Below are 25,435 nucleotides of genomic sequence, written 5' to 3'. Positions count from 1 at the left end.
GACTGTTAAAGTAGGTTGCATATCCTTAAACTGTAGACCTTTCTGTTTGTTAATATGGCATAGGTTGTTCTCTTATGCTTTTTGTTTTACTCTAAATTTGTTACCTTTGTGGTTGTTTTGTTCGTATGGAATGCTATGGACCTACAGTGTCACAACCACTATTCTGGTGAAGGCCTAGATAGGAAGCCATTTAAAACTAGTCAGTGGCACTCTCCAATGACTTTTGGATTGCAATAGGACACGAATGTTCTCAGCAAATGTATAGTTACTTCAGGTAGAGTGCAATCAAGGTCAGATGTATGCATAGTCATATCCATTTAGAGCATCTAATTGTGGAGGGGAATATCCAAAAGTGAGAACTGAAGGATGTGGAAGGGTGTCTCCCAAGCAACACCCTTTGTGAACATAAGAGTGGTTATGGCTCTCTTTTTCCCAAGAAATCTGTACTCATTTCTTACAGGCCACACAGTTTTTCTCAATTTCTAGAATATTTTTCTGTTTTGGTTTTAAAATTATTTGATTTTTTTTTTTTTCAAGCTACTACATTAATATTTTTAAATTGTATACAGAAAAGAAAATAATAATATAATTTGTGATGACTTGAAAGAGGGTGAGAAGCGCCATGTTCCCAATCCTGTTTGTAAATTTGAAGATGCATTTCAATATTATCCTGATGTTATGGCAAATATCAGAAAAGTTGGCTTTGAGAATCCTACGCCAATTCAGGTACTGTGTGGTATCAGTTCTGGTAAGTTTCATATTTTAAAGAGAAATTTTCAGTCCATATGTTTAGCACTTACGTTGCTTTATTTCAGTCACAGGCTTGGCCAATCATACTTCAAGGAATTGATCTCATTGGTATAGCACAGACTGGTACTGGGAAGACATTAGCTTATTTAATGCCTGGATTCATTCATTTGGATTCACAACCAATGTAAGGGCTTGATGGAGCGAAACTTTGAGTTTTGTATTGCCTTGCTAAGTGGTTGGTTTTTTTTGTTTGTTTGTTTTTTTACTCTAAATTGGCATTCAAACACAACTTGAAAAAGAGTGCAATCAATAGTTGTAAAATTAACTGTATTGGTTTAAAAAACTGGTAGCCCTGATCTGTCTGAATAACACAATGTGGCAGTATATTGAGAAACTCTAGAGCAATATTGCATTAAAACATTTTAATATCTAATGTGGGTGTACTCAATATCATGTTTTTCTGTAGCCTAATAGAACTACTGTATGAAGCATTTTTTAAAAATTTTGTTTAATTCTATCTTAAAGCCCAAGAGATCAGCGTGGTGGGCCAGGTATGTTGGTCCTCGCTCCCACTCGAGAACTAGCTCTTCAAGTGGAGGCAGAGTGCTCAAAGTATACATACAAAGGAATTAAAAGGTAATCTTTATTCTCACTAGTTTCTTAATATTAAAGACACAAATGTTGGCAGAAGTCTTGTATTACAGCAAGTCCTATCACTAAAATGCTAAAGTTTTATAACAAATGCAAAAAAATTGAATTATCCTGTAGCCTTTAAGATATCTGGTATTCTATTTGTTCTGTCAATAGAAGGCAGCATACATGTTGTCCACTTTGTTTGGGCCATAGATTGCCTTTTATGATGACATAACTGGCCCTGTGGGAAAAGGGTGGACATGATATACCAGGGGTTGGCAACCTTTCAGAAGTGGTGTACCGAGTCTTCATTTATTCACTCTGATTTAAGGTTTTGCATGCCAGTAATACATTTTAACATTTTTAGAAGGTTTCTTTCTATAAGTCTATAATATATAACTGAACTATTGTATGTAAAGTAAATAAGGTTTTAAAAATGTTTAAGAAGCTTCATTTTAAAATTAAATTAAACTGCAGAGCCCCCCCAGACCGGTGGCCAGGACCCGGGCAGTGTGAGTGCCACTGAAAATCGGCTCACGTACTGCCTTCGGCACATGTGCCATAGGTTGCCTACCCCTGTGATATATCTTGACTTAAGCAAAGCTTTTGATATGGTCTTCAACTTGCTGGCAAGAATACTGTGGGAGAAGTATGGATTGGATGAATGGACTATAAGGCAGATAGAAAGCTGGCTAGACCATCAGGCTCAACAGGTAGTGATCAACGGCTGGATGTCTAGTTGGCAGCCAGTATCAAGTGGAGTGCCCCAGGGGTCCGTCCTGGGGCCGGTTTTGTTCAACATCTTCATTAATGATCTGGATAATGGGATGGATTGTACCCTCAGCAAGTCTGCGGATGACACTAAGCTGGAGGAAGAGGTAGATATGCTGGAGGGTAGGGATAGGATCCAGAGTGACCTAGACAAACTGGAGGATTGGGCCAAAAGAAATCTGATGAGGTTCAACAAGGACAAGTACAGAGTCCTGCACTTAGGACAGAAGAATCCCGTGCACTGCTACAGGCTGGGAACTGACTGGCTAAGCGGCAGTTCTGCAGAAAAGGACCTGGGGATTACAGTGGACGAGAAGCTGAATATGAGTCATAGTGTGCCCTTGTTGCCAAGAAGGCCAACGGCATATTGGGCTGCATTAATAGGAGCATTGCCAGCAGATTGAAGGAAGTGGTTATTTCCCTCTATTCAGCATTGGTGAGGCCACATCTGGAGAATTGCATCCAGTTTTGGGGCCCCCACTACAGAAAGGATGTGGACCAATTGGAGAGAGTCCAGCGGAGGGCAATGAAAATGATTAGGGGGGTGGGGCACATGACTTATGTGGAGGAAACTGAGGGAACTGGGCTTCGTTAGTCTGTAGAAAAGAAAAGTGAGGGGAGATTTGATAGCAGCCTTCAACTACCTGAACGGGGGTTGCAAAGAAGATGGAGCTAGGCTGTTCTCAGTGGTGACAGATGACAGAACAAGGAGCAATGCTCTCAAGTTGCAGTGCGGAAGGTCTAGGTTGGATATTAAATACTATTTCACTAGGAGAGTGGTGACTCACTGGAATGAGTTACCTAGGGAGGTGGTGGAATCTCCATCCATAGAGGTTTTTCAGGCCCAGCTTGACAAAGCCCTGCCTGGGATGATTTAGTTGGTATTGGCCCTGCTTTGAGCAGGGGGTTGGACGAGATGACCTCCTGAAGTCTCTTCCAACCCTAATCTTCTATGATTCTATGTCTGCCATATTCTTCATTATGAAGTCACTAAATAGGACTCCTTGTCTTTTCCTCTGGGCTCCATTTCAGTACTTGGTCAATAGTTGAGCTTTCCATTGACTGACTAAACTCTTTCTCCTGTGTATTCTGAAGGCAAGATATTTTGTTGTTGGTGTAAAGTCTAAAGAGGTCCTTAATTTGTACCTTTTTATATTTACAGCTTTTCCTTCTGGCTTGAGTCTTTGAGGCCATATTTCTCCATCTTTCTTACTTTTCTTCCTTTATCCAGTCTGTGGCTTCAGATTGCTATCGGTTATTCTTTCTTGACTGCCTTTGTACCTCATAGTAGTTCTGAATTGACATCCAGGCTCCACCACCTGTTCCTCCAGAGGTGAAACAAAATTATAATTTCCTTTATTCTTCACAAAATTCTCTTTATAAAATAGGATACTGTGCATGCTCCACATTCCATCAGTAGTTCGTCTTGCAGTTTACTTCAGAATCTCTTCTCAGATGTTAAAATGTGTGAATGCTAAAGTGCGGTGGTACCCGAAGAATTCTAATTCCCTTGTTCGCTGCTAGGTTTCCTCTGCAAACGTTATGTATTTCCTTCTCTGATAATGCTTCTATGTGCATTATATATAGGTGGTCACGTAACTTGTGCTCATACCTAAAATCCTTTTTCATATCTACTCCGTGTCTTTTGTCATTAGATTGGCCTCCCACTACCTGTTGGTTGCTTTAGATAGTTTCTCTCTCTGCCTGTCTGGATATGAGTTGAGAAACTGAAGCAGCACGTTCAGTGACAAATTGTTAGCAATGTAGTTTAATGTAGTCAACTTCCCCGTGACCATTTTATTGTTAAAATTTGTGTCCCGCTTAGTGTATCTGAACTTAAACACATTAGTTGTAGCAGATAATGTAAAATAACAAATATTTATTTAAAGTAGAAAAATGTAAATAAATCATTTGTGCTTTTTGATCTATTCTGTGACTATAATCTTTAAATATTATGAGACAATGTGATGGTATTGTTTTCAATTTTGAAATATTGGTTTTAATTGATCTATACGCCTCAAGTTCTGAAAAACTTTTATTTTTATAGTATTTGCATATATGGTGGTGGGGACCGAAAAGGACAGATAAACATGGTTACCAAAGGTGTGGATATTGTTATTGCTACTCCTGGTAGACTGAATGACCTTCAAATGAACAACTTCATAAATCTGAAGAGCATAACATACTTGGCAAGTAGTCAACATTTGAAAAGTAATGCACTTATTGGGGTGGAAGTGGATTAATCTGAACCAAATCTTTATTTAATTTGTTAAAAAAACAAAACAATTTTAATTTAATTGAGATTTTTAAGGCTAAAATCTGGAAATCTTAATACTGTTAACTGAGTATCTCTGCTGAAGACACTGAACACCACCCTGAGAAAACTAGACTCCTGGTACATGTAATCCGTTTTCTTAAAATGAAAAATAGCTTGTGGCCCATGTTTCTAAAGGTCACTTGAAGGGGGAAAAAAAAAAAAAAAAAAACTTTATATAGCTATTGTGATGCTAATAATATGTACTGAAAGCCTTAAGTCTTCCTGGCCATTTTTGACAAATAGTGAGCTAACAGTCTGATTTCAGGACATAAAAAAGTTGAGTAAGAAATTTTGTTACATTACTTAAGTGCATAATGTCCTTATTACCTTTATAACCGATTTACCGTTGTGGGCTGCATATGCAGCTCTCTGTTATGTAGGCTGCATCCACACAATACATATACTACCTGTATGGCCCTGAAGATGTCACATGGGCCGCAACTGTGTGCTGATTGGGCCACAGGTTGAGAACCATTGCTATAGGTATTCTGTTCTCTCATGTTTACAAATTGTCAGTGGCCTTTTAACCCTTAGGACACTGGTTAATCACTAGGGATAACAATTTAAACTGGTCCTGTCCCAGGTGAAACCTATGAAATACTTTAATGAGTAAACTAGGATTGTTAAGGAGATCCAATCCTGAGCACTTGGAAAAGTATCATAGCATGCCTCCCCTTATGCCAGTACCTGCCTATACTCCAGGTTTAGAAATAATAATGGACTTCCAGACCCCAAATATGGAAGGATGGTAATAGACAGCAAAGAGAGAGATGAGCATCACCAGGATTTTGACCAGCTGAGAAAGAGAATAGTAGTGAAATAGTATTTGATTGTAAAATAGGAATGAAGGTGCCTGCTTGGGGGAAGAGAAGTCATCCTGGAGAAGTTTGTTTATTTTTCTTTACTTTCTGTAGTAAAGAAAAGAATTGCTAGTTTTAGTGCACTAACAGCTAAATATTGTATTCAGCCTCATGCACTTTTGCTGTCCTTGGAAAATAAATGTGGTGCTGGCTAGAAATAGAACAAAAGGCTATCCATGCTGAAAATAACTTGATAATTATGTTGCATGTTAATCAAAAGGCCTTAACCATCATCTTTCTGAATCACATACAAAGGGAGAAAATGGTTCTCCTTGAACTTTAGTTGTCAGTCAAGACACTTAAGTAAAGTTCCACTTTTCCAGTAGATGGGAGACATGCACATAGGACTGAATTTTGAAAGTGATCAACTATTTTAAGTACCTGTAGACTGACTTTTTTTTTTTCCAGAGGTGCTGCACACCCTCTACTCCAGTCCATAAGTATCTAAAGTTGGACCCAATACTGAGATCATGTTTTAAAATTTGCACCTGTATATTTCTGTCCCCACCCCACCCCCCCAAATGTGCAAGAGGCTAACTACTTCCCAGAGCTCAGTTGTGTCTTCAGCAGGCAGAGAACACAATACCTTTGCTGGAGAGAAGATCAAAGAGCATTGAACTTCAGATTCCCATCATTTTTTTTTGTATGTAGCTACGCACACAGTTTCCATGTAAGATGCCGAAGAACTTTGTGGATTTTCTCCCAAATGCACTGGACTGTCTGCTTCCTAGCCCTGCTGCAGATCTCTGCTTTGGGCTCATCCTCCCTAACAGAGTAGAGGAACCTGAGATAGGAAATGGTAAGAAGAAAACAGAAAACTCTCTCCATAGAACACACAGCACTGCCCACTTCAGCATGGTGCACAAGATGGATCAGCACCTCCAGATGGATCAGATGTGCACAAAATGAATTAACACCATCGTCTGAGCACAGCCACATCTACTTTTGGTTTCTCTACAGCCTAGATCCAGCTCCATTCTTATTTAGTAACCTGGTCATCCCAATTAGCCTTTCACACTTCAAGACTTTAACGGAAACAAGCAATTTTATTACAGATGGCTTCTATACTAGTCAGATGCATGTCCCCAGTTGAAGCCGCCATTCAGCTCTGCCCTCTGTTATAAAACAATTGTATGCTGTTACGTGGAATTCTGCATTCACTTTTGACCATGCCATATCAAAAACTGTATAGCAGAAATAGAAGATAATTTAGAGACATATGATGAGTATGATTAGGAACATCAAAGAAACCTATAGAGAGAAGGCAAAAGAGGACACAAATGTATACAGATTAGTTAGTTACCTTCACTATTCCATTCAAGTGCTTCTATTACCCTCTCTCAGAATACAAGAACAAGGAAACATATAGTAAAACAGAAGAGAGACAAAGTTAAAACTGACAAAAGTTGAGACTTCTCACACAGTGCCCAACTGGCCTGTGAAACTCTGTACCACAAGGTATAACTTTGACAAAGATCTTTGTAGTATTCAAAAAAGGAGTGGACGTTTATATGGATAGAAAGAATGTCCAGGAGGTGGTGTAGTGAATATTTATTAATGTTTTGGAAGTACTAAAGCATATTAAATCTTATGCTTAAGGGAATAAACAGATATCCAACTGTTGGAGGTTTGGAAGAAACATTAACAGGAGGTTGGTTATCTTCTCTGGGAGATGGGATACTGAACTTAGACAGACCACTGGTCTGATCCAGTATGGCTATTCATATGTTCTCTCCCCTCCTTCCAGCTACAGGAATAGTTCATTTTCTAGCCAAGGAAGAACCTTCTGTACTATCAGGAAGGACACTGACATACAAATAGCTAGTGGCTCTCTGTAACCCACAATAGAGATTCTAGCCTTTACACTCCATTGGAATATGTATAATTCGTGAAGAACAAGCTTAATTAAGCCTTTTGGACATGAAGGGTTAATCAGAAGATTGAATTCCCCTCCTCAATCTCTCAGATGAGAGATTATTATGTTCATACTTATGTTTCAGCGAATTCCAATGGCACTTCAGTTTTGATGAGTCGCAACTAGACTAGGATATCCAAAAAGGAGAAAACAGGGATGAAGATAATCAAAGAAATGGCCAGAAAATCTCTGATCCTCCAGGATAAGAGAAGAGCAAACTTGGCCTTTTTTTTTTTTTTTTTTTTTTTTTTTTTTTAAAACCTCTATAACTGAGCCTATAACTCAAACCTGAAAATTAAAGGAGGAAAGTTCTGGTTGGCTTAATATTTTTACATTTGTATAGGATTCCGAAATTATCACAATGTGCCTACATTTCAGAAATGGAGTGGATCAGAATGGAACTCAGATTACAAAGCCATTCCAATGAATTGAAAATCTTGTGCCATCTTTCCAAAGACCAAGATTTTAAAAGCAAGTTGTTAGGTAGATGAAGTCACTTCTCAGTTGGCCAAACTAATTCCAATTCCCATGCTAGGGGGTGTATCCCTAAAGGACTCCTTATTTCAGTGCAACACTTAAAAACATCATCAGGTCTCTGTTTCCAGAGCAGATTAAATGATTAAGGGCGAGGAGATTATAAAATATTTCCAAGTCTTTGAAAGTCAAAGATGTCCAGTTAGCACTTACCATACTGCTCTGTGTAGGATCATCAGTTTCACTTCTGTGTGGCAGAAGATTGCTGGGGCTCAAATGATGGTCAGCTAGCCATATGTCCAAGGTGTAAAGCCTCTCTACTTTTCTGTGAGGAATCACACCTAACTTCAACCTCAGAGTACCATTCTTTCACTGTAATTACGATATTACTTTGGAGTAATGACTCTTTGCAGGTGACCTGGTTTGACCATTTTTTGGCCATTACAAGTTCTGACTCAGACTTAAGCCTCAAAAACTAGTAATTTTTCAGGAGTACTAGGAAGGATCAAATGGTGGTCAAGTGCACTTTATCTAGTGGTTAAGAGAAGGCTGAGCTCTGAGAACTGGCAGGCCCCTTGAAAATGTTGTGATGAAATGTCTTTCTGCTCATAGTGAAGAACAAAATTAATATTTCTGGACTGGTGTAGAAAAGCTCTAACAAGTAAAATAAGAAACCCCACTTTAAAGTTTCTGAAGAAACCCTCTTGACGGAAATGGTTGCAGGGTTGTTGGTTTGTTTTCTGTTTTCTGATAAATAATCAAAACTTCTATTTGAATTTATATGCCAAACAAATGGGGGGGGGGGAGATATAGGCAAGTGAAAACTATTCAAAATCCTGGTGTTCTCTGGCTTTTGTTCTTGGGTGTCTGGTTAAAAGCATTTTTCTCAGAATTTTCCTGTCTAGAAATGTGCAAGGTTTGCCTTTTTTCATCAAGGAGTAGCACCAGAAACAATTTCGATGGTGAAAACTCGAAAAGGAGTTAATCGTTTTTGGAGTGGAAATAAATAGATTCTAAAATAGGTTTTAAGGGTGAAGTGTGAGAAATACCTCTTAAGGAAAGTCTGCTGTGTAGTGTCTTGCTGAAAACTTAACTAAAGAATCATAGCAACTAACCTTGTATTGCACAGGTTTTAGATGAGGCTGATAGGATGTTGGATATGGGATTTGAACCTCAAATAATGAAGATCTTACTAGATGTACGCCCTGACAGACAAACAGTCATGACTAGGTATGTAAATATTTTCAGTAGCTTAGAATTAAGGTTGGTGTCATTGTAAACTGTTATAATTGTACTTAGGTTTTAATGGTTCGTGTTAGCACTCTTTAATATAAAGCTCCTAAATAATTACTGTGCTCATATTTATGGGACAGTGGATACCTGCTATAATTTTGATTTATCCTCTTGATGTCAAATTGGTTACTTTTGTTGAAATTTCAGATACTCTTGAATACTGACTAGTTGGTTAACAATTAGTAATTACTTGGATCTTAGACTTCAGACAGTCTGATAGATTGAAGAACTCCCATAGGCCTCTCTGTCTAACTTAATCAGTGATAAATCTTGGACTGAAGAATTTGAGGGTATTTAAAGAGAGCCTGCACATTTGGATTTTTTAATTATGTACTATATGTCTCCAGGTAGGCTAGGAGAGACATTCAGTACACTAGTAACTTGAAATTTTAATTTATCTGTTTGTTTTTGCAAGCTTGTGATGCACATATCCACTGCAGATTGCCAGCTGCCTCTCAGTGTGATATGAGTATACGCTCTGCTTCTATCAGCCTCCCCTACCCCTTAGCTATCCCAAAGTTCTTCAGTGGTAAGTCTTTCTTCTCCAGTATTTGACTTCAGAAAGAAAAATATTGTATCATGTAGGGTACTAATGCAGAATCTTTGCAACGTAGAGGACTTCATGGTAACCTAACAAGATTCCAAAAGCTGTAAATAATTTTATGTAGGATTTAGTCAGTAAAAAAGAAATATGTGTGAGTTGCACAGCATCACTGAATGTATGCTTTGTGGGCTTCAGGGGAAGGCATATCAACTGGAAAACTGGCACTGCTTTGAAACCAAATTCTTGATGTCTGACTTAGAAGTGGTTGTGCACATAATGATATGGAGACTTGCCCGTTGTTCAGTGTGTGGCATTTTGATCTATTCCAGTGCATAGATCTTTTTCATAAATAAGTACTTCAGAGAAGATCTTTTGTATAACTAAATAAGTCACGTGGAAAGCATTTATAGAAATGCATTGTTTCCTTCATGACATTTGGACCGAAGCTTAGTAAATCAGTCAGTTCTAACTGAATTTGACATCTCTTTGGGGTCAGGTGAAAAATGGGTCTGCAAATAACTTAGAACTCTTGTTTTATCTTGAAAGTTTCTTAGCTGAAGCTCAAACGTAGCTTGAAGATTTTTGATCCTTGCACTCTAAATAGAACTGTCACTCACTTTTTGAGAACTGTGGTATTGAGTGAGATGTAATAAATGGGCGGAAGGTGTTAACATAACCTTGTCACTGTCCAACACTAAATAGTGGGTTTGGTATACAGAGACCTCAGTCTGCTTAGTACCATTGCACAAACACCATTAAAAATCTTTTCAACCTTTTATTAAAGATACAGAAAAGAAGGAAAAACAGTTAACGTAATTGAAATGTAAAACATTAAGGCTTTTATTTTAACATCCCGTTTTCCCTTTAGCTGGAGAGAGTTTTAGAAGGAAAACAGCTCCTTGTTTGATAGTCTCTTGGATGATGGTAACTGTACTTTTGGGGAAAAGAAGTTAACTGAGATGAGCTAGAGCTGCTGTTGCTGTTAAAGTCCAATCTCATTTCCTTTCAGGTGGTGGTTGGGATTCAGCTGGATTTGGTAGAGATGGTGGTGATATCCAAGTCCTCTGTGGCCTGGTCTGGTCAAGACGTTTCTCAGTATCAGGGTGATGAAAGCCTAGGTCCCAAGAGATGGTAGGGGTGGAAGCCGTGATGGTGACTGTTCTTAGGCCCATTGCTACTGAAATCTCAGATCACCTTAGCTAGCAACAAGAGCGTTCTATTCTCTGCTTCTTATGCCCTTGGTCGGCTCTTGCTATGCTGCCTAACACCAGAGAGAGCACAAACTTGGCAATAACATGGATGTTTCCTACATTGCACAACACATATTCACTGGGTCTCATCTAGTTTGTTATATCCAATTTGCTTGGATATTTAAGCTAAGATGAGTTGGGAGTAAACTAAATGTTGTTTAAACTGTTAATGTTACATGCTGGAGTGACTACCTGGTGAGAGAAATGAAGGTAGCTTACACTTGTGTTAAAGCATTTGTTTTCACCTAGAGTATTTCCTATCTGAAGAAAACCTTTTGATTATCAAAGTTTTTCTTTGCAGTCATGTGGAAGAAACCATTCTTAAGTAAAAGTTTAAATTCTGCAGAACTGAAATATCACCAGAGGGCCACAAAAAACATTGGACTGCATACCCAGAAGTTGTGCACTACAGCCTTAGGGTATAAAGCAGGGGTGGGCAAACTTTTTGGCCCGAGGGCCACATCTGGGAATAGAAATTGTATGGCGGGCCATGAATACTCACATAATTTGGGTTGGGGTGTGGGATCTGGGGTGGAGCCAGAAATGAGGAGCTCAGGGTATGGGAGAGGGCTCCGGGCTGGGATTGGGGGGTGGGGTGGTGAGGGCTTTGGGGTGGGGCTGGGGATGAGGAGTTTGGGGTGTAAGAGGGTGCTCTGGGCTGGGACTGAGGGGTTCTGAGGACAGGAGGGGGATCAGTGTTGGGGCAGGGGGGTTGGGTGCAGGCTCTGGGCGGTGTTTACCTCGACTGGCTCCAGGAAGCAACGGCATGTCCCTTCTCTGGGTCCTACACGGAAGCACAAGGTCCTACACGGAGGCTCTGCACGCTGCCCCGTCTGCAGGCACTGCCCCTGCACCTCCCATTGGCTGCAGTTCCCGGTCAATGTGAGCTGCTGGGGCAGTGTGCAGAGCAGAGCCCCCTGGCTGTCCCTAGGCATAGATGCCAGACAGGGGCCATGCCACTGCTTCTGGGAGCCACATGGAGTGGCCCCGACCCCGCTCCCCGGTGGGAGCTCAAGATCTGGATTTAAACGGCTGGCGGGCCTTATCCAGCGTGCAGGCTGTAGTTTGCTCACCTCTGATATAAAGTATTAAGTGTCATTGAAGAAACTGGATTTACCTATAGACAAACTCCCCTTTCCAGCAGTCTTCAATTGACTGTAATATCCTTGGGAGTGCCTACTGGGACATCACATTGAGTAGGAACTGACAATCTGCAGTAAATATGTACTTGGTACTTTTGTGTTCTGTGGGTTTATCAATAGGTAATGAACGGAATGTCCTCTTAACCTTGTTATTGAGAATTCTAGAATTCTGGTATTAAGTGCTGAATGAACTTCTAAAGGTGATCCAAGAATCCAGTTTCTGCATAAAAAAATTTGGTACCTTCTGCACAATGTTAAATACTTGTACTATGCTTTTTCTTTATACCTGAAAGTTGGTTCACAGTAGATCAAATGTGAAAATAACTTAAACAACCTACATCCCTTGATATTTAGGTGAACACACAACTCAATTGTAGTCTGACTTTTCCACGCTACCAGTATTTTAATAAGTTCTTATTGTCCCCTTCTGTCCCATTTCCATACTTTGTGTGCTGTCGTCACCTTCCATTTGCTCACAGGAAGGCCTGCCACTGCAGTAAACCATGGCACCAGCAGAAATCTCACAGCCATTTTGGCATCACTGAATGTATTTAAAATCTGGGTCTAGTTTTTAAAGATGAGTTATTACACAAATAATTCAAAGCTGTGAACTGGTATTTTATGATAATTATAGTTAAGTAGTAATCAGATATTTAACTTCAAAAAGCTGTCTTTTAGCAATGTACTTGCTTATATATTATCTGCTGTTTTAAATAGCATGTAACATAAATCTCTTAAATTGATAGAATTGGTTGAGACTGGGGTTTCTGGGGACTATTGCATGCACCTTCCCTCTGTTGCCTCAAACCACTGTTTGTTTATTCTTTAGGTTCCCTGTGCACGTTTGCTTAGCAATTTCTTTCGATAATGTCCCCAGGTTTGCATCTGCACCCTATGCTTCCTCATGCTCTGGACTGAGAGTATATAAGGCGGGGTGGACCTGTTGCCACTGCAGTTCCTTTTCAGCTTCCTCTGACTAGTGATGGAGTGTCTCAGTGTATACCTGACTAGCTTGCTGTTTTTCTTTGTTTTATTCCTTGGTGGTTCATTCTGCCTTGGGACCTAGTTCTCAATGTCTTGAGGAAACCACCTTTTGAACCCATGGGTAGCTGTCATTTTCTCCGTTTAACCTTTAAAACTTCATCTTTCATAGCCATCGCTTTGGCCAAGAGAGTAGGGGAATTGGGAGCATTTATGGCTGATCTACCATACCCGATTAATCTACTGAGGGAAAAAATGACTCTGACCACCAGCCCCTTGCTTCTGTGAATTCTGGACATTGCATGCCACACCATAACTAGCCACAGGAAGATAACCCTATTGTAGGAGGATCCTCTGATGTAGAGCAAACATGACTGCTTCTGTGTTACCCTACTGTCTGTGGCTAGTCAAGGTTTGTGAAAGGGAAAATGGGGACATGGCTGGGATTTTTCTTTGCCTCAGATCTCTAGATACATTAGTAACAGCCTTAAGGCTGTTAACAGCCTGTGTACTTCAATGAGACAAGGTGAATGAGGTAATATCTATTATTGGACCAACTTCTGTTGGTGAGAGCAAAAAGCTTACACAGAGGTGCTCTTCAGATATTGCCTCACCTATCTCGTGTCTCCAATATCCTGGGACCAACACAGCTACCACACTGCATACATGGTGCCCAGAAAAGTGCAAATTTGGGTAAGGATTTGGGAGTTCACAGCCACTTTTACAGACTGACCCCTCTTCTCCCCCTGGAGCTCTGTTGTGCACTGCTCAGTCATAGCCAAAGTACTGGACTTACTAGTGGACACAGGCAAAATTCAGAACACATGTTTTATGCTAGGAGTACAAGCAAGTGTGTAGTTCTTCTACTGAAGAACATACTTGCAGTTCATATATGGAGTGATAGGCCAGAAGGAAACACTGTGATCATCTATTCTGACCTTGTGTATAAAGGTCATAAATCTTTCCCAAAATAATTCCTAAAGCATACCTTTTTAGAGATATTAAATCTTAATTTAAAAATTGTCAGTAATGGAGAATCCGCCATGACCTTTGGTAAATTGATCCAATGATTAATTACTCTCACCATTAAAAATGTACATCTTATTTCCAGTCTGAATTTGTCTAGCTTCAGCTTCCAGCCACTGGATCATGTTATACCTTTCTCTATTAGATTGAAGAGACCAATATTAAATATTTGTTCCCTGTATAGACTGTAGTCAAGTCACCCCTTAATCTTCTTTGTTAATCTTCAATTGATTAAGCTCCTTGATTCTGGTCACCCCATCTCAAAAATCTATTTTAGAATTGGAAAGATACAGAGAAGGGCAACAAAAATGATTAGGGGTATGGAACAGCTTCCATTTGAAGAGAGAGTAAAAAGACTAGGACTTTTCAGTTTGGAGGAAAGACAACTGAGAGGATCTGATAGAGATCTATAAAATCGTGACTGGCATGGAGAAAGTGAATAAGAATGTTGTTTACTGCTTCGTGTAAGACAAGAACCAGGGGTCACCCAATGAAATTAATAAGCAGCAGGTTTAAAACAAAAGGAAGTACTTCTTCACACAATGCCCAGTCAACTTGTGGAACTCCTTGTCAGGGGATGTTGTGAAGGCCAAAAGTATAATGTGGTTCAAAGAATTAGATAAGTTCATGGAGGATAGGTCCATCAGTGGCTGTTGGCCAAGATGGTCATGGATGCAACCCCATGCACTGTGTCCCTAGTGTCTGCTGGAAGCTGGGAGTGGATGACGGGATGGATCACTTGATGATTACCTGTTCTGTTCATTCCTTCTGAAGCACCTGGCATTGGCCAGTGTCGGAAGACTGGATACTGGGCTAGGTGGACCATTGGTCTGACCCAGTATGGCCATTCTTTTGTTCTTAGTCTGTCACTATAAAGCATGTTTTCTAATTCTTTAATCATTCTCGTAGCTCTTTTAACCCTCTCCAATTTGTCAATATCCTTTTTGAATTGTGGGTACCAGAACTGGACACACTGTTCCAGCAGCGGTCACACCAGTACCAAACATAGAGGTAAAATAACCTCTCCACTCCTATTTGAGATTCCATTCTTTATGCATCCCAGGATTGCATTAGCCCTTTAGTCACATTATTGCACTGGGAGCTCATGTTCAGCTGATTATCCACCATGAACTCCAATCTTTTTCAGAATTACTGATTCCAGGATAAAGTTCCCCATCCTGTAAGTACGGCCTACATTCTTTGTTCCTGGATATATACATTTGCATTTAGCCATCTTAAAACATTAATTTGTTTGCTTGATCCTAGCTTTCCAAGTGATCCAGATTGCTCTTTATCAGTGACCTGCCTTATTCATTATTTACCACTCTCCCAGTTTCTCATTTGTAAGTGTTATCAATGATGATTTTGTTTTCTTGCCAGTCATTGACAAGAGTTAAATAGCATAGGAGCAAGCATGGGGATCCCCTGTGGGACTCCACCAGAAACACACCTGGTTTCCCTTTCATAATTACATTTTGAGACCTGTCAGCCAGCTTTTAATCCATTTCATGTGTGCAGTGTTAATTTTGTCTTTCTAGTTTTTAAACAAAATGTCATATGATGCCAAGTCAAATGCCTTACAGAATCTTAAGTATAGTACATCAACAATATTACCTTTTATCCTTTATCAAACTTGTAATCTCAAAAAAAAATAATAATAATCAGGTTAGTTTGACAGGATCTATTTTCCATAAACCCATGTTGATTGGCAGTAATTATATTACCCTCCTTTTATTTTTTTCTAATTGAGTCCTGTATCAGCCACTCCATTATCTTATCTGGGGTCATTGTCGGGCTGACAGGCCTACAATTACCTGGATCATTCCATTTACCTTTTAAAAAGTGGCACAACATCTCTTCCAGTCTTCTGGAAATTCCCTGATGCCCAAGATCTATTGAAAATCAACCTTCGAGTGATGGTCCCTATTGTATTCTGCTATGGGTTACGTATGTGCACCCTACCTCTGGAGCCAAAGAATTTGAAAGTAGCATCCGTTGGTCTGCACATGCGCCTTGCTTCCCTCGTTCCTCCAACAAAGGGGATAAAGGACAGGATGGTTTGACCACCTCTCCAGTTCCTTCTCATCACTGCATGATTCAGGTTGGAACCTTTAGTGTCCAAAGTTTTGTTCGTTCTTTGGCAACAGAACAAGAATAATCTAATTGTAAAGAGTTTAATAGGTTTTAAAAGTTTTACTGTTTAGCATTAGATTAGTCTCCTGGGGGAACAACCCCACCCCCCCTCCAATGCTTCATTTGGGTACTGGACTGTGCCCAAGACTCCAGGTTTCCTGCCTGCAATCCTTCTTGGTCAGTGACAACCACCAGCCCCCTCACAGGAGATGTTTGAGGAGCGGGAGGCCAACCCTCAAACACACATTTCATCCTCCTCTCCAGTCGAGGTAGTTATGCCTCAACCCCTTCCATAGCTGATGACTTCTGTCAATTTCAAGACCTCATAAAGTGCGCTTCAGATTCCACTCAGAGGTCAAGGATTCACAGCATAAACTGTTTGATCTCCTGCAGTCAGTAACAACTCCAGGATGGCCTCTAGGGCTTCTTTGAGATCCCTGGGCATATACATACAATAAGAGAAGATTTAGTAGGTCACCAACTGCCCAGAGATTGCATCCTTCTAAATTATCTGAATTCCGTAGATCCACCAAAACCCCTAGAAAAAGACATACATTCCTGAGAGAGAGAGGGCCACTCATCTGCCCTCCACGACCACCCAGACATCTTCAAAGCAACTGTGTTGATGAGTTGGTCAGGGGTTCATATCCTCCCACACCTCTAGTTTTACAGCTGTCCATTTGCTCACCTCCGCACCTTTGAAGACCCTCTTTCCCATTTCCAACATGATTGGTGTGGGATCCCTACAGACAAGTGGGTCATAGAGGTCACAAACAGGCTATACCATCCATTTTACATCACTCCCTCCCTTCCGGCCCCCTTCTCTATCCCTCTTAATGGACCCCTCTCTTAAGCTTTTGAGACAAAAAGTGAATATACTCTTTGATTAGGAATGATAGAACTGGTCCCATCTCCTCACAAGGGCAAAGGGTTTTACTCAAGATATTTCCTTGTGCCAAAGAAGGGCAGAGTGTGGAGACTGACCTTGGATCGAAGACAAGTTTGTAAAGTCTCAAGCTTACAATGACTACTCTGGCAGCTATAATTCCTTCACTAGAGGAAGGGGATTGGTTTTCAGCCCTCAACCTACAAGATTCCTATTTCCATGTAAAGATACACCCATCCTGCAGGAATTACCTACGTGTCACAATAGGTCAGGATCATTTCCAATACCAAGTGCTTCCCTTTAGCCTTTTTTTAACCCTAAGGATGTTCTCAAAGGTCCTTACCTGCAACAAGAAGCAATCCTAGTCTTCCTGTACCTTCACAACTAACTATTCAAGGAACTTTCCTACAAAGTAGTGCTGTCTTCCACCCACACAGCCTTTGATCTGTACCAGGAGTTGGATCTTCAGGTAAAGATACAAAAATCCATGTTAACTCCCTGTACGGAAGATATAGTTTATAGGGGCATCACTGATAGCCAGGGCCTACTTTACATTAGACAGATTCTTAACTCTGTCAAGTCTGGCTCATGCAATTCAGGGAGCTCTTGGACCACAATTAGGAACTGTCTTCAGCTCTGGAGACCCATGGAAGCTTGCACCAGACCACACAAGGCACAAACCTATGTCTACTCTGCTTCCAGGGTTGGTTCAGAATGACCTGTTCAAGTGATGGTCCCATGTGTATTCCACACATGGGTGCACATGCACTGAGTCGAAAAGTTTTCTCCAAGCAGCATCCATTGACCCATACATGCTCAGTATGTCTCCTTGTGCTCCCAACCGAGGGTATATGGGATGGTGCAGCTTGAGGTTACTCCAGTTCCCTCTTACCATCTCATGGCCTGAGTCAAAACCCCTATTCCTCCAACAACTCTCTTATTGAAAGAAGAGTGAAGTTGTATAATTGTGTAAATTGTTTTTCATAGTTTAATATAGACCCTCCCCAGTTCAGGGGGACATCCCCTCGCTATCCAGGGACTATGCCCAGGATCCCAGGCATCAAGAACTATCTCCTGCCCTCATTCCTTTTTCATCAGCATCGACCATCAATGGCGTCTCTACTCTCTGGGCGAGGCGCACATCTTGGTGAAGTGTGGCATCTAAGTCCTTCCTGCCCAGAACTCAAGACTCCTGTGAGCTCCAACTCCACGAGTTCCTGAGGAAGAGTCAGTAAGGCCCTGGATGCACTCTGATCCTGGCCAGGGAGACTCCCCCCGACCCACCCACTGTATAGCAGCCTCTACTGACCAGTAGTGCCCCTCTGAGCATGAGCTATGGTGCAGAGCTGCCAGCACCGAAGGCCCACTACGAGAGTAAGAAACACTCATAGGAATAAGAGCAGTTCCCCTCATCGGACTGCTCATATAAACACATTCCGTCTCTGCCATGCCAGGTTGGATAAGCTGTTGCTTGTGGATCCAGCGGAAACACTCTCAAAGGCTGGAGGGTAAGGCAAAGAAGAAGCGGGATCCATCCCTACCACCTGGTGACCTTGGTACCGGGAATGTGTAGAGTGTCCCTCTACAACTGCAGCTCTGGATGCGCTGTTGCTTCCACCTCACCAATATGCAGACCAGTTGGCTCTGACTACTGAATCAGGTATCTCTGGAGTCTCAGTGGGCACCCCATAGACTCCAGGACGTACGGAGACGTTCCTGACACCAGAGAATGTGTTCCTGCCATATCTACAGTCTCTGCTCCTCTCGGACCTGTCTATTCTCCAGGACATCCCCACACCTGAGGATGAGCTGCTGCTCGTGTTGCAGGAGAGGCCCCTTCCCCATTCATTGGATTGGGGCCTGCTGTTTCCAACAGAACCATCGTCCGACTCAGAGGAGTCCCAGGACAGACAGCCAACATATCTGCCGCTGCACAGGAGCCCAGCCAAGGCACCCTTATCCACATATCTATAATGTTTAGAAATTCCAAGAATGTTTTAGTTCTGGCAGCATGAGCCCTTCAGCATATGTCACTCCAGTTGAAGTCCCTCATGACCACACTGTTTTTTTCCTGCACATTGTAGATAATCATGTAAGGAAGTGTTCACCTTCCCTAGTTTGATTTTTGTGGTCTGTAGCAGACACTAGCTAGTACCCCATCTCATGTTTTGTCTGTTAGGACATAGATCCAGAAGCCTTCAAGATGACTTTCTTCCGAGTTATCAATGTCTCGGAAACAGGTAATGCCATTTTTGTCAGAGTGCCACTTCTCCTCCCCTTTTGCCCATTCAGTCCTTCCTAAATAAGTTCTAACCATTGATTTTTAATATTTCAGTTGTATAAATCATCCCACCAGGTTTCAGTAATATCAACTGGATTGAATTTATGCTCATAAATGAGCAATTCCAGTTTTTCTTGTTAAGGTTAGTACATATGCATGACAGCTATTGTGGATGTAAGACCTTGCTGAAATGTATTGAGTGTGGGATGGATGAGAGGAGTGAATTGGAGACCTCTTGCACTTTTAAAAATGTTTTTTTTTTTTTCTTCCCTCTCACCAGTGCTACTTGGCCAGATGGTGTTCGCCGCCTTGCAAAATCTTATTTGAAAGATCCTATGATCGTATATGTTGGCACTCTTGATTTAGCGGTAGGTTAATTTTTAAGTCCCATTACTTCTTGTAGTTGCACATAACTTTGAATGTTTTGGAACATTCAGATAATACTTTCAGTTAAAAGCATACCCAGTCTGGTCTTTCACAACATGCTCCAAGTAGGCAAAAATAGTGGTATTTTAAAAGCTTCAGTAAAAGCCCAGAATGCATCTTAGAACTGTAAATGGAAAAAAACTTTGATAAAAATATAGTGAGACATGCCAAAGAGCATTTAGTCTCAGCTTTGGTAATGGACAAATGATTAAATAAATTGTATGAAGTCTCTAAAGCATTGATTTGGTTAATAATAATGTATTTCTCCACCCATAAGCAGATGACTTCAATAGTAAATATTTCATCCAAATCTACCTAATGGCCAAGGGCCCATGTATAATATTGTGTAGCCACACATTGCTATGCAAGTGCCCTTTTTGATTATGGTATATAATCTTCATCCAGAATTGAAGGGGTTTTTTTTGTTTTTTTTTTTGTTTTTTTTTTAATGCTAGCTCTTTTGGTTTCACATTTTAAAGGTTATTTTTGTAACAGATGTAAACGCATTGATCGGAGTATACAGACAACCTGTCAGCTCTCAGAGGTGTAAAGTTCCCCCCTTATCTCTGTTTTTGTATTGACCTTGAAACCCAACAAATTTAAAAGTCAACTGCATGAGCGCTTATTTTAGCAGAAACATCAAACTGGAGTATTTGGACATATTTGGATGTAGCATCAGATATTAGGGTTGGGGTAAAATGCATTCAAGGTTTGATATGGGAGAACAAGGAAGAAATTTATACGCCATCTTCCTAAATGTGAAGTCACCTCTACCCCTGCCAAAAAGCAAGAGGGAAAGACGTACTATTTCCCCAATATCGAAAGCCTCAACTGGATGCCTCAAAAAAAAAAAAAAAAAAAAAAAAAAAAAATTACCCCTCATATAGTTGCTATGTCTTCAAAAGTTTCTACAAAGCATTTTTAATTTTTGGACTGACTGGGTATAGATTGAAATAACATTTTACTGAAATGTTGTAGCAGCTAATGTGGTGGAGTTTTTTTACTCCTGTTTTATAACTTCACTATAACTAATGAGAAATTTTGTTCAAAAGCATTTTACTCACAATTTTATAGAAAATGGGTGTTCTGAAATTTATCCAAACTTGCAAATAGTGCATATGCTGTTTCACCCCTGCTTCAGCCTGCATGCATTGGTGCCATAAAGAAATTAGTATTTCTCTTTCACAACCAGATTTGTTATTCTGACAATGAGCTTTACCTTCTGTAGATCAGACTCTAGGCAGGACCTGGATATTTTGTCCGTCAGAACAAGACTTGGTTCTGTTCTTTATGTGATTCCACTAGTTCCTTCCTGCTTCCAGGCAGTTTTTTCAGCCCTTTTCCTTCTACAATACAAAAAAGCTGTCTTCCTCAGTGGTCTGCCAACTTTGTTTTAATGAGTGAAGTCCCCTTTTATCTTTTAAAGGTTCAACAACGGCAACTCAATGTCTGATCTCTGTGTAGCAGATTTTGCTCTCTAGTTACCATGTAAATATCATCATAGCACAGTCATAGGGTAAAAGGAAAAAAAAATGGGGTTGTCAATAAACCTTTATTATAAAGTAAGTGAATTTTGTATTACCACCTGGCTACCTCTGGTTTGTTTGCATTTCTCTATCCTGTCGTCGTCGTCGTTGTTGTTGTTGGTTGTTGTTGTTGTTAGTATTAGTCATGCCTACTGGCCCCCAAACAAGATTGGGACTTGCATGCGCTAGTCACTATGCAAATACATAGTAAGAAAAGTCCCTGCTTCAAAGAGCTAAGAATCCAAAGAGTACAGAGAAAGGGAGAGAGTATTATCACTGCCAGTTTACAAGCAGAGAACTGAGTCACAGAGTTTAAGTGACTGTAAACCTGTGGGCTAATCCACTAGCCCAATGAGATCATGCTCCAAACAACGTCACTATTTCAGTTCCTCTGCTCAGGACTTTTCTTAACTTAGAAAAAGACTTAAAACAAAGCACCGAAAAGATCTCAAAGCTCCTCGGGGTATTCGCTTAGGCCTGGGCTCCACTGGGGAGAGAGCAGGGAATCAACCTAAGATACGACAACTTCAGCTAAGCTATTCTCGTAGCTGAAGTTGCGTATCTTAGGTCGACTTAACTCACGTCCTCACGGCGTGGGGTCTACTGCCGCTGCTCCCCCGTCGACTCCGCTTCCGCCTCTTGCCACGGTGGAGTACAGGAGTCAACGGCAGAGCAATCGGGGATCGATTTATCGCGTCTACACTAGAAGCAATAAATCTATCCCCGATAGATCGATCACAACCCGCCAAGGCGGTGGGTAGTGTAGACGTACCCTTAGTCTTTGTCTAGGGATTCACGACCTTCTCTAGCTGAGGCTTCCTAACAGCCAGCTCAGGTCAGCTCTTAGCAGATGTTTCCTATTCTGGGCCTTCTTTCTGATAAATGCAGAGAGATCCCTCCAGGGTCCTTCCTTTACCCTCTGTCTCTCCTGTCTGGTCTTTTGCTGAAGGAGCAGGAATTCCCTATATGAAATTTCCTGTAGGGTACATGACTAGAGTGAAGCATGTGACAGGGCTCATGACTGTAACAGGGTCAGTAGGATGCATGCATGTTCCCGGAGGTCCAGTACCCTATTACATTGATTTGCTCAAGGTCATACAGGAAGTATGTGGAAGAAGTGGGAACTGAACACAGGTCTGAGTCCAAATCCCATGTTTTAATCACAGGATTGTTTTCTCTTTGCCATGTCTTTTTTCAGAACATAGTATCTTTGGGTAGGGAATGTGTCTTTCCACTTGTATAGCAATTAGCACAATTTGGGTGCAACCAGAAACTAATAATAATTACAAAGGTAATGTGGCAATCACCACTTTCCCCTATGAAAGGACATTCCTTCCCAAAGACAGCAGACTGAAATCTGTACTCTCTTAATGTTACCAAACTTCTATTGTATCTCTACTGGCCTCAAATATTCATCTCCTTTGCAAGAACCTTTCTTGTTTGGAAAGTTAGCCTCCTAGACAGTGTTCCCATATGGAGAAAGGACTTAATGTCAGTACTACAAAAGAGATCATTTAGCAACTGTCTTTGTGTTTGGCTTCCCTCTTAGACTCTAAATTTTCTGTCAAGCTATGGTTTATAAAGCAGTGGCCTGAAGACATATTTGCGTAGCAGCATGGACTACAGATGTCCAGATCAGCCATTTTATGGCAACCTCTATATTTGTTGGAGGAAAGTTTTGGTGGGTGGTTTTTGGTTTTTTTGCGCAGGCTTTCAAAGCAGTGTTAGTTAGAGGGCAGGTCTTTTCCCTCTCCTCTTCAGTCAAATGACACTTAAGTCATCCTTTTGGAAATACTTTTTTTTCCCCCCCAAGATTTATCAGCTGAGACAATTAGTCAAAAGGATGTTGAAACAATACAGAAGTAGATCTAGAGCAGACTCCTCCAGACTGCCTCTCACTAACAAGACATTAGCATGTGCCTGCCCTTTGAAGCTTACAGTTAACTTGCTTCTTCCCAGTTCTGCTTAGAGAAGAATAGCAAACTTATCTTTCTAGAATTTGACATAATCACCTCATAGGAAAATGAACTATTTAAGATTCTCTCCTGCTGTCATTTGACAAAATCAAGCATATCAGTTTTGAAGTCTGTGGCCTGAGGTATTGGAATGTGAGAATTAACTGGAGTGAAATAATTTTGTTCAGATTTTGTTTTTACTTACCATCATTTTTCATATTTCACAGGCAGTAAATACAGTAGAGCAGAAGGTTGTTATTATCCCAGAAGAAGAAAAGAGAGTTTTTACACGCTACTTCATTGATACTCTGAAGCCTAAAGATAAAGTCCTCATATTTGTGGGAAAGAAACTTACGTATGTAATTGTTTAACCAATATTACATTTGTCTAGTTTGCTGTCAACTCATTATTTAGAAATTAATCAGTTATTCTCAGATCAAAATTACTAACTATGACACTCTTAATTACTTTCAACCACATTGTAGTGTTAATACTGACTTACTGTATTTCCCCAGCACTATATATGACAATTACATTTTATGCAAATTCTCTAGTATCAAAACTAATATGCATTGGAATGTGTCTGCACTGTATTTACTTAAAATGGGCTTTAAGATTTTCCATACTAAGAATGTTAAAATTAAAGAAAAATTAGATGTTTTGAAATTATTGAAATGAAACATTTTGATTTACCTGATCTGAATTTTTATTTATTTATTTCATGAAAATTTGAAATTTTGACTTTGTCCCATTTTGGATGGGAAACGTTTTCGAAAACTCTTGTGAGACAGGAAAACAGTTTTCAACTTGATTATCTTCCCCAATACTGTCAGAAAGGAAGTTGAAGCGTCATATTTGTGACTGTGTCTCAGTACCCCCTTCAAAGCCTGATCTGCACTATGGTTCAGCTGTCCCGCCTGATGCATGTTCTTTGGCACTGGCAATCAAGTGCCAATTGAGCTTGGTTACCAATCCTTCTGTATTGGCACCAGCTACATCCACACTGATGACATTGCAACAAAGTGGGAGATGAGCCCCTCATTGGCACTTATCCTTGCAGAATTGTTGCCTTTGGCACCACCTTCCTTGATGCATACAACCTTGGAATCATTTACATCTTCTAGAAACTTGGCTAATTACACCTGAACCAGAAGCTCCTCATCTTAACATGAGACTGATAACATCTGCAAGACCCATATCAGTAGTGGAACCAAGATACCAAAGATGAAAAGTGTGCTAAATTAACCTTCATAGTCACTGGTATCCATATTTCATGGAACATCATCTCAACCTAACTTTTTCAGCAATCAGCCTCTTCTCAAAGAAGTTTACTCTTCTACTTTTTCCTTTTCAGGGGATAGTAGAAACCCTTCTCTCTGAGTTCACACAATCTGAGTGGGAGCCATAGAAGGGGACCTCAGGACACTCTTCCACTGACTGTAAGACACAAATTGGTCTGGGTCCAAACTGCCTGGATCCTTTCACTTAGCCTTACATACCATATCCCTACAGTATGCAGACCTGGCCTTATTGGCCACCCTGGAATCCTTGAGCTCAGTTTCCAGGACCTGATAGATATTCCACCCCCCTTCATCTAGGTGTAAATTGACCGCTCTGGCTAGGTCTCCAAGAACGATGCAGTCCTGCTCCACTTTGAGAACTTCATCCTGCAGAGGGAACATGCAGAGTGGTGGTGATCATCAGGAGGCATATTCAGTTCCTCATGCATCTATGGTAATTTGCCAGATGAAATTGTACTGTCTGATGGTGACTTTGAGACCTTTCTAGATATCTTGATACTAATGGCAGACACCTTTTAGAGATCCCTTTAGCAATTGTCCAAGAAAAATCATGAAAACTGGCATTTTACACCCTTTGATTCTTGGCAGATAAGTGATGCCCCTTAATGAGCAAATCTTTAAGATGGCCAATGATCTGTGGCACATTCTGGCCTCTATCTCTGCCACTCCTAAAAGAGCAGACTGCTGTCAAGTCCCTCCAAAGAGACTTGAGTATGGGTGTGTTTTGTACTCATTCCATTCCCGGATCTCTAGTAGTGGTTGTAATATAAGAGAACACATCCTGGCCCTCTTAACTAAATGCCTAAAAGTTTGACAGTGTTGCAAACATCTATTAGTAAAATTCCATTAAAACTTTAGAAATTACAGAATAGTTACTTATGAACATTTTGGCATGTAAAGATCAAAGGAATGTTGTAGTGAACTGGTCATTCAAAAAAAGTGATCATAGCTAATAGAACAAGAGAAATATT

The 25,435-nt window shown here is 40.5% G+C and overlaps 1 protein-coding gene across 1 annotated transcript in view; it reads left to right on the top strand.

Moving 5' to 3' along the window:
- The window catches only part of DDX43 (DEAD-box helicase 43), a 52,568-nt gene that overhangs the window by 8,848 nt on the left and 18,285 nt on the right, over positions 1-25,435 (top strand). Inside the window, exons 6-12 of the mRNA XM_054023976.1 lie at positions 570-726; positions 816-934; positions 1,276-1,386; positions 4,202-4,343; positions 8,850-8,950; positions 19,537-19,624; positions 23,391-23,518. Of these exons, the coding sequence (XP_053879951.1) occupies positions 570-726; positions 816-934; positions 1,276-1,386; positions 4,202-4,343; positions 8,850-8,950; positions 19,537-19,624; positions 23,391-23,518 (846 nt within the window). The remainder of the gene's footprint in view (positions 1-569; positions 727-815; positions 935-1,275; positions 1,387-4,201; positions 4,344-8,849; positions 8,951-19,536; positions 19,625-23,390; positions 23,519-25,435) is intronic.

This window comes from Malaclemys terrapin, chromosome 3 (assembly GCF_027887155.1).
Source record: "Malaclemys terrapin pileata isolate rMalTer1 chromosome 3, rMalTer1.hap1, whole genome shotgun sequence".
Classification (NCBI taxonomy): domain Eukaryota; kingdom Metazoa; phylum Chordata; order Testudines; family Emydidae; genus Malaclemys; species Malaclemys terrapin.
The sequence above is the reverse complement of the archived record's forward strand: the minus strand, read 5'-3'. Positions and strand labels throughout refer to the sequence as shown.